At 37.2% G+C, this 13644-nt stretch overlaps 1 protein-coding gene across 1 annotated transcript in view; it reads left to right on the forward strand.

Annotated features, from left to right (window-relative positions):
• Window positions 1-13644, forward strand: part of LRP2 (LDL receptor related protein 2) — a gene marked incomplete at its 5' end in the record, with an annotated part of 201882 nt that overhangs the window by 83764 nt on the left and 104474 nt on the right. Inside the window, 9 exons of the mRNA XM_081095525.1 lie at window positions 91-294; window positions 1914-2106; window positions 4130-4255; window positions 5055-5185; window positions 7982-8119; window positions 8622-8903; window positions 10199-10441; window positions 11960-12079; window positions 12172-12288. Of these exons, the coding sequence (XP_080951651.1) occupies window positions 91-294; window positions 1914-2106; window positions 4130-4255; window positions 5055-5185; window positions 7982-8119; window positions 8622-8903; window positions 10199-10441; window positions 11960-12079; window positions 12172-12288 (1554 nt within the window). The remainder of the gene's footprint in view (window positions 1-90; window positions 295-1913; window positions 2107-4129; window positions 4256-5054; window positions 5186-7981; window positions 8120-8621; window positions 8904-10198; window positions 10442-11959; window positions 12080-12171; window positions 12289-13644) is intronic.

A 13644-nucleotide genomic window follows, 5' to 3' on the forward strand; every position in this document is an offset into this window, starting at 1 on the left:
TGCTTTCTGGATGTATAAGTAATTTGTATGGAATTCAGAAGGGGGAAGAACCATGCTATGGCTGATCACGCTGTGTCCTTCCTCCTACAGCTGTTAAGCAATTCCTGATCTTTTCATCGGAAGTGGCTGTTCGAGGGATCCCATTCACCATCTCTACCCAGGAAGATGTCATAGTTCCAGTGACAGGAAATCCTTCTTTCTTTGTTGGAATTGATTTTGATGCCCAGGAGAAAACACTCTTTTTTTCAGATACATCAGTAGACATGATTTATAAACAAAAGATCGATGGCACAGGTGAGAATTCTGTTTTCAGTAATAATGCTAATAAATATAATTTGCTTAGGAGAATTTTGCATTCACTTCTTAAGCAGGGCCCTTTACTATAAGACCTTCAATCATGTCTTTGATTGCCATCTATGTTGGAATTATAAATCAGTGTGGGGAGACCTCTGATAGGGCATTTACTGAATGTTTTCCCCCTAACCTGGGGAATGAGGGCAAGGTCTGGGAAGGCTTCTTCTTGCAGGTGCTGATAAAAATCTCCACCCAAGCTTTCTGAGGTTCAGATTCATGATGCCAATTGCCTTTTGGGCATCCCACAACCACCTGAAAACCAATGTATCTACACAGACACCTTAATCCCATTTCTCACATACCTCCTGCCTCAGGAACATGACCACTTCACCTTTTCCATCCTCTCCCTATTCCTTCCACTCTTTTAGCTTCTCTCATTAACTCGTAAACCTCCAGCCATGCTCTGGGACATGTGAAATTCATTCTCTCTCTCTCTCTCTCTCTCTCTCTCTCTCTCTCTCTCTCTCTCCCTCCCTCCCTCCCTCTCTCCCTCCCTCCCTCCCTCCCTCCCAGTCCTTGCTTTCTTATAGCCCCTCAATTCACCACTCCCTTTGGGAAACTTCTCCAACTGTCAACTTGCCATATTCTCCATTCAGAGACTGCTTTCATACCATCCTGTGCATACCTCCATCACAGCACCCATTACTATTTTATTTTTGCTTCTCTGATTAATTGCCTCCCTCCCTCTCTCTATCTCTCTCTCACTTTATTATAAATACTTGAAGGCAGTGTCCCCACTTCCCTATGACTCAGTTTCCTCATCTGTACAATAGTATGTGGGCCAGTTCCTGGCTCAAAGTAAGTGCTCAATATAAGCTCATAATATACTATTATGAGTAGTACTATTAGCAATATTGTGCTTTCTAAATCTATTCTGGTGGAATGTTTTGCAATTTTCTGGGAAATGAGTGGAGAAAGTACAATGATTGGTTTTCCTACTTTGAAAGAAAGAGGTGAAATTTTTACCCTGATTTAGATTTTCTATGGCGAGAAAAGGGAAAAGAGGAGAAAAGGCATAAAAATTTCACAAAGAGGAAAGTGGTCTTTTTTTTTCTTTTCTTTTCCCTGTACCTAGTTCTAATTTCCTTTCTGGTATTTTTGCTGGTCTTTTCCAAACTTGGCAACTCTGTGGCTATGAAAGGCTGTTGATGAGAGGGCTGGGCGGTCATACCGCAGAGATATCCCCCAGTCGTACCTGGCAGTGTCGGCTTATCAGAGCTGTCTGAGGGTGGTGTTTGTGTGCATGTGAACTCAGGTATCTCTTCTTCAGATGTTCTGCAATGAGAATTTTTTTTTTCTCGAGCAAGGGAGGAAACCCAAGCCATATCATTCCTGGTTCTATGTATCAGAATTATATCCATTCTTTGAGATCTAAACTTTTGGGCATGGATATATTCTAGGTTCATCTCATGTTGTAGCTCAGTTTGTTTTTTTTTAAAGAATTTTGAATGTTACTGAAATGTGCTCCAACTCTGACATGAAATTTATATATGCAGTAGGAGGAAAATGTATGTCTAAAATATGCTTAGTTTAAACCATGTCCATATTTTAACTTACAGGAAGAGAAATTCTCACAGCTAACAGGGTGGAAAGTGTTGAAAGTTTGACTTTTGACTGGATTTCAAAGAATCTCTATTGGACAGACCTTTCTTATAGGAGCGTGAGTGTCATGAGGCTAGCTGATAAATCGAGACGGGAAATAATCCGGAATTTAAATAACCCCCGATCAATCGTAGTTCATCCTATTGCTGGGTAAGCCTGTTCTTGTTTTCCTGAGAGCTTGAAACTGAATAGCTTTTAGAGTTAATGAAAAGTGATGTCATAGGGATTTGGCAAGTTCAGCAAATAAAAGATTAACTATATAAATTGAAATCACCTTAAATTTTATCCCTTTAAGTAATCACTTCATCTCCTTCAAAAAACTTTCTTAGTTTCAGCTTCCCTCGTCTTAATAGAAGTGGTTGTTTTTCTCCCACAATTGCAGGGGACCAAACAATGTGATACAGATTCATTAGGGAAGGAGTGAATATACAGCAGAACTAAGCAATCCCAGTTGAAAAGCCAAAGTTAAAAAACCACCCTCCCCTTTAGTTATCTTGACTCTTATCTTTAGTCTGTGTTCTCTTAACCCTTAACCTTTAGCTCTACCTCAGGGATTTTTTGGAGAAAAAGACAGCTCAGACAAAATTGGCCCCTTACTTTAAGACAGGGAGGTCCAGAATTCCAAGAAAACTCACCCAAGTTCACCTAATGCAGAGCAAGGAGCTGGTGGGGTGCCATAGGCCCCTGCTGGTACCTAGCATGGGTCTGGGTCTGCAAGGTGGTCCTGGGTGGGCCTGCTTGGAATCCTGCCACACTACACCACCATAAGACCACCCAAGTCCCAGCACCTGTTGTATTTGAATGGAACAACAGAAGAAAAAAAAGACTGATAATTCACTAAAGCCTTGTTCACTTGGCACTTAGCACTGTACATGTATAATGTCATCTAATCCAAAAGCTAGTTTGTGAGTGGGGTATATATAATGCCTGTTTTAGAGATAATTAGTCTGAGGCTCAGAGAGATATAAAGTAACCTGCTCAGGAACCCACACTTTAAAAAATATATATGTTTTTAAAGATTTCAGAGAAGAAGGGAGAGGGAGAGGGAGAGGGAGAGAAGGGGAAGGGGAGAGGGGGAGGGGGAGGGGGAGATGGAGAGGGAGAGGGAGAGGGAGAGAGAGAGAAACATCGGTGATAGGTTGTCTCCTGCATGCCTCCTACTGTGATTGAATCTGCAACCTGTGCGTGTGCCCTGACGGGAATTGTGGTTCATAGGTCAATGCTCAATCATGGTGAGGGTTCCACACTTTTTAAGCAACAGGTAATATTTAAATTCCTGTTTGACTGGAAAGCCTGTGTCTAATAACTCTGTATGCTGTCTCTAGGATATTTTATATTTTAATTTTCTCCTTATGAAGTAAACATAAGAAAACTGATATTATTGATAAGAAATTTTATTACCCTATAGACTAGAGAGTTAAATTGTTGATTTTTGAATGAATTTATGTTAAACTAAATTTTTGGCATTTGGTTTTGAAAAGCTGTTACATTCCTTTCTTAATGACTCCATTTAAATAATATGAAATCATATTTCAGAAAAGACTAATTTTAATTCCTAAGGCTCTTATGAAAGAAAAAACCCCTCCTCCCCCACCCAAAACTTATCTTTTTGCTGCTCCTTAGAATAAAAAGAGATGTTCTGAGTAAGATAATATTTAAGAGTCATTTTCATTAGGGATGAAATGCTTGCCTACAAATTAATCTATTCCTCATGGAAGATGACTGAAGAGTGATGTAGTGGATCCAGGATGTTAAATCCAGAAAGAAAATCATTTTCTTGCTCACAGCTTATTATTTCATTTGAACAACATGGAATATTTAAAATGTAACTTAAATTTGTGTCTTTAAAAAGAATCTACTTGATGACATAATTGTAGGTCCTATGTCTGGTACAGTGGCTCTGCTCTGGATGTCCATTTCATGTTATTTGTCTTTGTGGATTTGGTGATATATTGAAAACTGAACCTTTAATTAAGAATTAGATAAGTTGTATACTAAATATGCTTAATAAACAGATACTTGCCCCCCTCTCCCCATGGAAGCCTAATAGCATATAAAAAAAATGAAATTATCTGCAGCAAGTCCCTGGAGAATCTGTGCTTGTGCTAAATCTTTCTAAGGTATGTAATATGTCCCAGTGTTAACATCTTTGATTTATCACTGCTTTTTCTAGGTATATATTCTTCACTGATTGGTTCCGTCCTGCTAAAATTATGAGAGCGTGGGGTGATGGATCTAACCTTTTGCCTATAGTAAATACTACTCTTGGGTGGCCCAATGGATTGGCCATTGATTGGGGGTAAGTAGGAATCATCCCAAATTACTGAGTTCCCAAGCCCGCCCCTGTGCCCACGAGAGCCTCTCAGCCCACAGTTCCTTTCAAGGTGCACAAATTTGTGCACTGGGTCCCTAGTAACAACATAAAAGACACCAGTTTCTGCTGGGACAAAAACTACCACATTCATGAATATTCTGAGGAAATTGCTAAAGGAGCAGAATGATATGACCTTGTCGAAGGTCAGTATAGAGGAGATAAGGCCTAAACCTCATTAGAAGTAGGATAGGGATTTGATGAAATGGAGGTCATGTGTAATTGTTAGAGGGAGCATCTTGAGGCTAGGAAATCTTTGGTGTCAATCAAATGTATATTTGTCTATATTTACTCTGGGAGAATTTTTGAAGTAGATATAGTTCTCAAAAAATTGATGATCTATTTAGGAATATAGGAAAAAGTGACAGAGTAAATAAGCTTACAGATATGCCAAAGTAGTTTATAGGAGAAAAAAGGGAAGAAATGTATTTAACTTTTCAAACATAATTGCTACCAATATTTTTCTTCATTTATTTATTTAACAAGGAGAAAAATTCCTAACTCGACAACATTTCAAGTTTTCTAAGACACTTAATTGAAAACCACTACATAAAAGTAGCTATATCTTTTTTTTCGGGGGGGGAGGGGGTTGCATAAAACTTGAATTTTATTGAGTATAATTTATTTTAAAAATGTTTATTAAATGTGTCAATGGAACATACTGTTTTTGAATACCCTTATTTGCTATTTTCTGGATAACAATTAACTAAATACTTTATTATTTTAGTGCTTTACGATTGTACTGGGTAGATGCCTTATTTGATAAAATTGAGCACAGCACCTTTGATGGTTTAGACAGACGAGTCCTGGGCCATATACAGCAGATGACACATCCATTTGGACTTACCGTCTTTCAAGGTATGTTCTGAAGTGATGAAAGTGTGTGCTGCTTTTATCCTTCGCAAGTTGTAATAGCAGACTCGCACTCATTTAGCAATCTCACAATTCTGGTAAATCTCACTTTAGAATACAAAAATGAAAATGCTGCTATTATGTATAGACAAAATGCTTGGTTTTTTGATTGAATAGTTCGCTTTTAGAGTATATTTTTTGTTTAAGATACTGTTAGATAATAATATCGACAACTTGTATGGGTATAGCACATTATAGAATACACATATTATACAATTTAGCATACCAAGTACTTTATTATATAAATATTAAACAAAGAAATAGTAAATTACAGCCTTCATCATTTTGAAGAATAAAACAGCCACAGCTGTAGTAACACTGTATCATTTCATTCTCTGATGGTTGCAAGAACCTCTTCAGAATTTTTGTGGAAAAACTATTATATATATTCATCAACTGTATACTCACTGAATAACTGAAACTACTTAGTCACAGTATTGGGTAACATCATCTTTGTTATATAGAAATGTTAACAGTGATCACACTAATGTATCAGTTTTCCTTCTCTCAGCTTTCCTCTTTTTTTCTTCTTTTTTAACATATTTATTCTTGAAAGTATTGAATATGTCCCCTTTATTTCCCCCCTTTGACCCTCTTTTTTTAAAAATAATTTTTTGTGTGTATTGGTTTTTGTTAACCTTCACCCAAGGATATTTTTCCCATTGATTTTTAGAGAGAGTGGAAGGGAGGGAGGGAGGGGTAAAGAGAGAGAAAGAGAAACACCGATGTAAGAGACACATTGATTGGTTGCCTTCTGCATGCAGGATCGAACCTGCAACCTAGGTACGTGCCCTTGACTGGGAATCGAACCCATGACCCTTCCATGCAGAAGCCAGTGCTCTAACCACTGAGAACACTAGCCAGGGCTCAACTCCACTCTCGAGTGTAGTAGGCATGCAATTTTGAGTTGAGTTGCTGGGAATAAGAATGTAGTTTGGCACATAAAACTGGAGATTTATTTAGTCTTGAAGACATGGTTCTATGAATAATTGCATAGCTTCAACGGCCAGGCCAAGAGGGTGAGGAGAGACTAAAATCTACCCCGGTTTTGTTTGACAAATCCTAAGTAGTCTAGTTTTGGGGGTGCCCTTTTGTGATCAACCAAAGGCCTTACCCGTAATACTGGTTGTGTCCCTGGTTGAAACCTCCTACTCTGAATAATTAGCTCAGTGCTTTAAAAAAAGCTAGACACTGACTATAAATCAAAGACTTTCTCACATGCATATAGTGTGGAATGAATAGCTAGTAAATATATTGTGTAGTCCATCCTGCTGTCTGTTTATCTGCGGAGGAGTGCATGGTATTTAAAAGCATTTAAGCAATGCTTTTATGAGATTTTTGATGAGTCAATTATATTCACCCCCTCCATAGATTCACTCCCTTTTCAATAATGATATTTGCTGTCACACAGGAACATTATGAAAATGTTAAATTTTATCTGCTCTTTGCTGGAATGTTCTGGGATTGAATAAAAATGCATTTGCAGTGACTTTTGGTTTCATCAGTGTGAAAAAAATTTTGAGTGCAAACCCATGAGAGCACAGCATTCTCAAAAAATAATAATAATAGTAATAATAATAATAATAGTTTCTTCCAACACAGCCCTTTATCGAGACTGTCTTATGGAAATTTCTTTTATTGTGCAACTCTGTGGAAATTATACATCTTTCTAACAAAGGCTAGATTTGCTTGATGGTCACACCACACAGGACTGAAAGGTTTATTGGATTTCTTGTGTATTTAAGTGGAGTAAAATTCCTTCATGAGTGGGGGACTGAGATTGCCAGTCAGCCCAGATAATATTTAGTGAGTCCAGGGACTGATGAGTCATTGATTAGACCATAGATAAGGAAAAAAGGTCTAATGATAAAATTTGTGTCATCTCAGTCATTATCTGGTTAGTTGGAATTTTCAGTTAGTTACGCTGTTGTTAAAGAGAAAATCCACTTTGATTTACTTCTTGTTAGAAACTATCAAATGTGTATGTTTACTTTTCTGCTTTGGTAGTGTAAAGTGAATATGATTAAATTTTTGATGTTAAGAATCTTACATGATTTTTATCTCACTATTTTGAGTTTCTTGGAACATGAATGTGGTTGTAAGTATAGGCACACTTCTGTGGATAATTTTATTGACCCCCCAAACATATCTTGAAAGTGCCTTTTTGGGCTAGATCTGTACTTTTCTTTTTCAACAGTTTTTATTAAAACTGAGTATAAATTTTTTTTTTTAAAATATATTGTCATTAAGACATGGGATATGGAATTTTTGACTGGAAGGAAGCTTAGAGATGATTTATAGTCTATTGCCTTAGTTTTCAAAGGAAAATGAGCCTTCACACAGTTAAGCATTTGCCCAGTAGCACTGATCAGGTTAGTCCTTTAGCTGGATAAGAACTCAGTCTTATGGGGCACCCTCCAGTGTTCTCTAGAAGAATCCCGAGGTTTCTTAATGTTTTACTTACACTCATGGAAGTCTAAACCTAACTGCTATTAAATGCCATCACAATGCTCCATCCGTGTCTGCCTGGATAGGAACCCTAGTACTAACAGATATACAGGCTCATGAGGAGTCCTTTTTAGAGAGAAACAAGTCATGGAAAATGACTACTCACACATATTACAGGTATTTATGGGAGAAGCTTCTGACATTTGCAAGAAGCATTACAAATCTATTGCATATTTTTAAGTGATTTAAAAGTGAGCTGTGACAAAAATACTAATCACCCGTGTTTCTTCTTAGACTATGTATTTTTTACTGACTGGAGACTGGGTGCTATTGTTCGAGTCAGGAAAACGGATGGTGGAGAGATGACCGTTATCCGAAGTGGCATCAGTAATATAATGCATGTGAAATCATATGATGACAGCATCCAGATTGGTGAGTGAGGCCGCCACGCTCTTTTCTATGGATGTATTTAATACAGTAGATCATTTTTTTCTTTAAGTACTTATTACTTAATATAGATATTGATAGTTTTTTATTCCTATCACCCAGATAGTTTCATGCTGCAAGACTTAAAAAAATCTCTGTTCAGGAATTACAAATGTGTCCTCATTCCCCCCCATTAACCCCCATCCCCCCCACCCCCACTCATGCTCTCATTCGTAATTCCTTAACTAATAAAGAATTTAAAGATAAAAAAAAAATCTCTGTTCAACTCTGCTAATTCTAAGAGTGTTGCTGGAAGAAATACATTTTAGCACTTTTCTGTTTTCATATTGCATGTTATGTTTGGCATGCTGATTTCCAGGAGGAAGGTACTTTTTGATACTGCGTCTGAAAAGTTTTCTTTCCCATTTGTTTTTCTTCACAAACCATACCTGTGATCAACATAATGGAAATGTGATGAACTCACTATCTCTGGCCATTGCTTTTTCAGGTTCTAACTATTGTAATCGACCCACCCACCCAAATGGGGACTGCAGCCACTTCTGCTTCCCGGTGCCAAATTTCCAGCGGGTGTGTGGCTGTCCCTATGGAATGAGCCTGACTTCGAATCACTTGACGTGCGTGGAAGACCCGTCCCACGAACCACCCTTGGAGCAGTGTGGCTCCTTTTCCTTCCCGTGTAACAATGGCAGATGTGTGCCCAGCTACTACCGCTGTGATGGCATTGATGACTGTCATGATAACAGCGATGAGCACCTATGTGGCACGTCTAGTAAGTAGCTTATAGGCTGGAGATAATTTCTGGGATGAATAGAAAGAAGCGGGCTGAACAAGAAAACATGGGTTATCTCTAAGGGAAAAAGTATTTTGAAAGATTTCAAATTTTAGGAAGCTGAACAATAAATATCATTCAGAGATAATGTTGCAAATGATTTCTCACATTGATTTGGACCGCCTTCAGTAAAATATATTTTTTTGATATTGGCTGTTGGGCCAATGCAGAGTTTTCACATGTTGTCAAGCTTCTCAAAAAGTCAAATAAAAACAAACTAAAGATAGGATCTTTAGTGTCTGAGGTAATGTTATCACAGAATAGGTACTTATACTAATAGCTTTTGAAAATCTCATGGGCTGTATTCCACCCTCCCCTCCTTTGGTATAAAATGAATTAGGAATGAAATGGTGCTCTTTATTTTTGTATTTTTCTTTTTATGGTAATCTAGTTTATAAATTTTGGAGCTTAATAAATGGTATTAAAAATACAAAGTATTCCATTAAAAAATAAAAGATAGTGGACTTTTGGAATCTCAGAAATTTCTACCAAAGTGAGATTAATAGTAATAATAACTTGTGTCTTTTTAGAGAAAAAGAAGAGTGACATTTGAAAAATGAACATGCCCATTTTTCTGAAATTTCTAAAATTTTCTTCCTTTTGTGTATTATTTTCCTCTTTCTAAAAGTGCAGATTTTTACTGGAACATTTTATTAATTTGTATTTTTCAAATGATACACTGTCAAGCTTTCTGTAGCCTGAGATTTGTGTGTGTGTGTGTGTTCCATAAACAATCTTTATTTTACATATTTTTGGCTTTCTTCTTCAACACCATGCAATGTGTATACCGAATTTGAAATTGTTACTGGAGGAAATACGTTTAAAAGTAAAGGGCAGGCCTTAAAGTCACACTTTATGCTTTAATCCTGGGCAGATTCCTAAATCTCTCATAGCCTCAGTTTCCTGATCTGTAAAATGCAAATAATTATGTGTACATCACTGTATTCTTGTAAGGATTAAGAGAGAGAGAAAAAACATAAAGCATGTAGAAAAGTGCCGGGAATATGATCATTGTTAAGTAAATGCCAGATGATGATGATGATGATGATGAGGAGGAGGAGGAGGAGGAGAAGGAGGAGGGAAAGGAGAAGGAACATTTGAATGACGCACATTTCTCCTTATTTTGCATAATGCTCCTATTGAAAAAGGAGAAGAATTGGGCCTTTACAAGGCAAGAACTCATATAAAAGACTGTAAGATCAAGTGTCTTCATGATCAATTTGTTTCTGTTATAGATAATTCCTGCTCACCATCAGCGTTCACCTGTGACCTCGGAGGAGAGTGCATCCCTGGACACTGGCGCTGTGACAAGCACAGTGACTGTGTGGATGGCAGTGATGAGAAGAACTGCCCCACCCATGAACTCGCCTCCTGCCCTGCATCTTACTTCACCTGTGATAATCACCTCTGCATCTCCTTCAACTGGGTCTGTGACACAGATAATGATTGTGGGGATGGATCTGATGAGAAGCACTGCAGTAAGTTTTGAATGGATTTCTCTTGGTTGATTGATCATCCTAGTAAATAGATTTAAACCATCAGTAGGCCTTGCATACTTTCCTCTAAGGCTCACACAATTTTCACTGTATCTTAGCTACTGTTATTCTATCTGTCAATCCTTGTATTAAAAGGCTATAGAGCAAAGGTATGGGAGGCTTACACTCCTCCCAAATATTGAGTTTTTTTGGAAGCAAAATGAGGACTATCTCTGATGTCTAATACCCAGATAGAAACTGAAAAAGATCTCTCAACTAACTATTCAGATATTTAAAACAAATTTGTTTTTCCCCCTAAATCATATAAATATATCCAGATATTTTACTCTTGTTTTTCTTTTCATTTGATACTGAAGAAGGCAATAGAATATAGAGGCACAGAACATTTAAATTACCACTAATCTTACCCATCTGCTTTTTATCTTGCCAGTTCTAATTTTCTTTAGGTTGTCATTTCTAGTTTTGGTTGCATGACTAGGCAAGTCACTTTCCTTCTGGAATAGATGAGCTTTGAGATCCCTTCTGGCTTTCAGATTTTATAAGTCTACTAGAGGCCTGATGCACGAAATTCGTGCAAGGGGCTCGGCCCTCGCAGCCCCTTGCGGCCCCTCGCAGCCTCGGTCAGCCCTCGTAGCCCCAGCTTTGTCTGGAAGGTCGTCTGGACGGTCTTCCTGCTGTTCGGTCTAATTACCATATTAGCTTTTTATTATATGGGATATATGGGATATTAAGTACAACTTCATCAGTGGATGGGCAGCCAGTACACTCGATTCTAAGGCTGGGTCTCTTCAGCAAAGCAGGCCCTTGGTTTTTAGAATTGTTCTGATTAGACTCTGGATTAAATCCAGTTATCATGATCAGTCTATACTCTATTGCTACTAGCATGAAGGTCAGGCTAATAAATGATGCCTCGTTGGGCTCCATGGCTTAGCTTTGGTGGAGTCCTGGACTTACTAGTAATCATGAAGTGTAGCCTAGTCCAATCCCATGATGCTAACTTTCTAAGTGTGGTCTACTTTCAGGGTGTAATCACTGTTTTTGACTTTGCTCATGATATTTTTTGATAGCCTAGTTTATTTATTTATTATTATTAATATTACTATTTAAATTTATCTTCATTGTTGAAAATATTAGAGGCATCTCCCTTTTTTCCCCATTGATCCCCTCCACCCCGCTTCTGCCCCCTCCCCAGGCCTTCGCTGCACTATTGTCTATGTTGATTCATTATGAATATTGCATATAAGTTCTTTAGTTAATTCCTTCCCCCCCCCCCTTCCTTCTGAGATTCACCTATAGTCTTTTTATTCCTTTTTAAAAAAAACTGTCTTAATTTTGAGTGCTCTTGCTGGTCTGACTTTGGCAATGTGGCTAAGTTGAAGGAATTTTGAACACATGTACAATTAAAATAACATCTATTTCTTTAGCATTTTTCAATTTGGCTCTGCTACACATTGAACAAGAAATAAACTGTTATTTGGCTTTGTTTTTGGATGATATTAGACTTTACAGCGACATGCCTGCCTAGTCAGTTTCATTGCCCTGACCATCGGTGTATTGATCTGGCTTATGTCTGTGATGGGGACAAGGACTGTGTTGACGGATCTGATGAGAATGGTTGTGGTAAGAGGATTGCTATCTTTTTATTCATGCTGTTTAGAAAAATCCCAGTCTCATTGAGCTGATTTCTAATGCTTTCTTTCTTTCATTCTTAGTAATTAATTGCACTGCTTCTCAATTCAAATGTGCCAGTGAGAATAAGTGTATTAGCAACGTATATCATTGTGATGGTGTTTTTGACTGCAGCGACCACTCTGATGAGAAAGACTGTCGTAAGTACCATAGATCCAGCATGTTTCAGATAAAGGAATCACTTCATTCTATCAGCATTGATATTACCACAGATTTTCTCTAGCTCAGACAAACCGGAGGGAAGACAGTATTGTCGAAGGAATGCAGTATTAAACAAATAATGAAGTTGCCAACACATTACCATGTAATGATGTATGATTTGTGAATTAGTTGTATAAATGGGAACTTTCACATAGTTTCTTAGGTAGTTTAACTATTTCTTAGATATTTTTGTTTTTACTACTAAGTTTTTCTAGGTTATCCCAAATTAGTGTGTCTCAAATTTTTGAGACTTAGCATATAAAAAGGTGTTTTAATGGTTTCTTTTAAATTTCAATATAGAGTCAAATCATGGTATGGATGTGATATGGAGCAGAATTAGATATTGACTCTAATGAATTTATTCTTTCAGTGTTTTTTGGTTGAATATCTGCTAAGATATATATGTTAAGTATTCGTCTGTAAAGTCTAGTAAGAGTAATTATAGAAAGTAAGAGATAATAAAGCAAGGTGGTCAGTTAGAAGGGCCTTAGAAATGATACAGATAAAATTCTAGGAAGGCTCAGAGAATAGAAATTCCTTCTGCTCAGAGGGTTCAAGGAAAACTTTGTGGAATATAAATTGATAGACCTACAGTCTACAAAGGCTGGAAACCTATAATGAACAGTGTTTGCAATTGCCTACTTTTTGTGTTACGTGGATTTTAAACTTGTAAAAAAATTGTCAGTGAAGTAGTCATTTTTTTGAATAATGGTATTTTTTTGAATAATGGTATTTTGAACCATAAAAAGTAGGTTTCTGTCAATTCTACTCAATCAGAAAAGAAGTGCTTAAATCTATGGATAAAAAGAAAAGTTAAATAAAATGGTTACATGCTTTATAGGTGTGCACCACACCCAGAAATTCTTAGTCACTGATTTTCCTATGTCACATTGAAACATAGACTTCTGTGATGATCTGAGGTTACAGTTCCAGGTACTAATGACTTGCTGTTGCCCTTCTAGGTTCCTGGGGGGTTGGGGGTAGGAGGGCTTACCCCTGTGAAATAGGGAGACAGTTCTTATCTCTCAAGAATTACTTGATCAACAGTGGAAATTTTGCAAAGAATTAAGGGCTTACTGTCACCTTTTGCTTAATGTGTGCTGGTTTAATTGGATACAGCTTATTTGAGGAATAATTATGACATCCAAATGTATTATTGAACACATGAAATTCAAAGTAACCATAGCTAATTAAGTACAATTGAAATGCTCTGGTGATTCTTTAATAAAGAGACAGCTGTATTTTATGATTTATTCTGTAATTGAATGAACATAAGAAATGCAGGAAATATAATG

This window comes from Myotis nattereri, assembly GCF_964212035.1.
Source record: "Myotis nattereri genome assembly, chromosome: 7".
In the NCBI taxonomy this organism is placed as follows: Eukaryota; Metazoa; Chordata; class Mammalia; order Chiroptera; family Vespertilionidae; genus Myotis; species Myotis nattereri.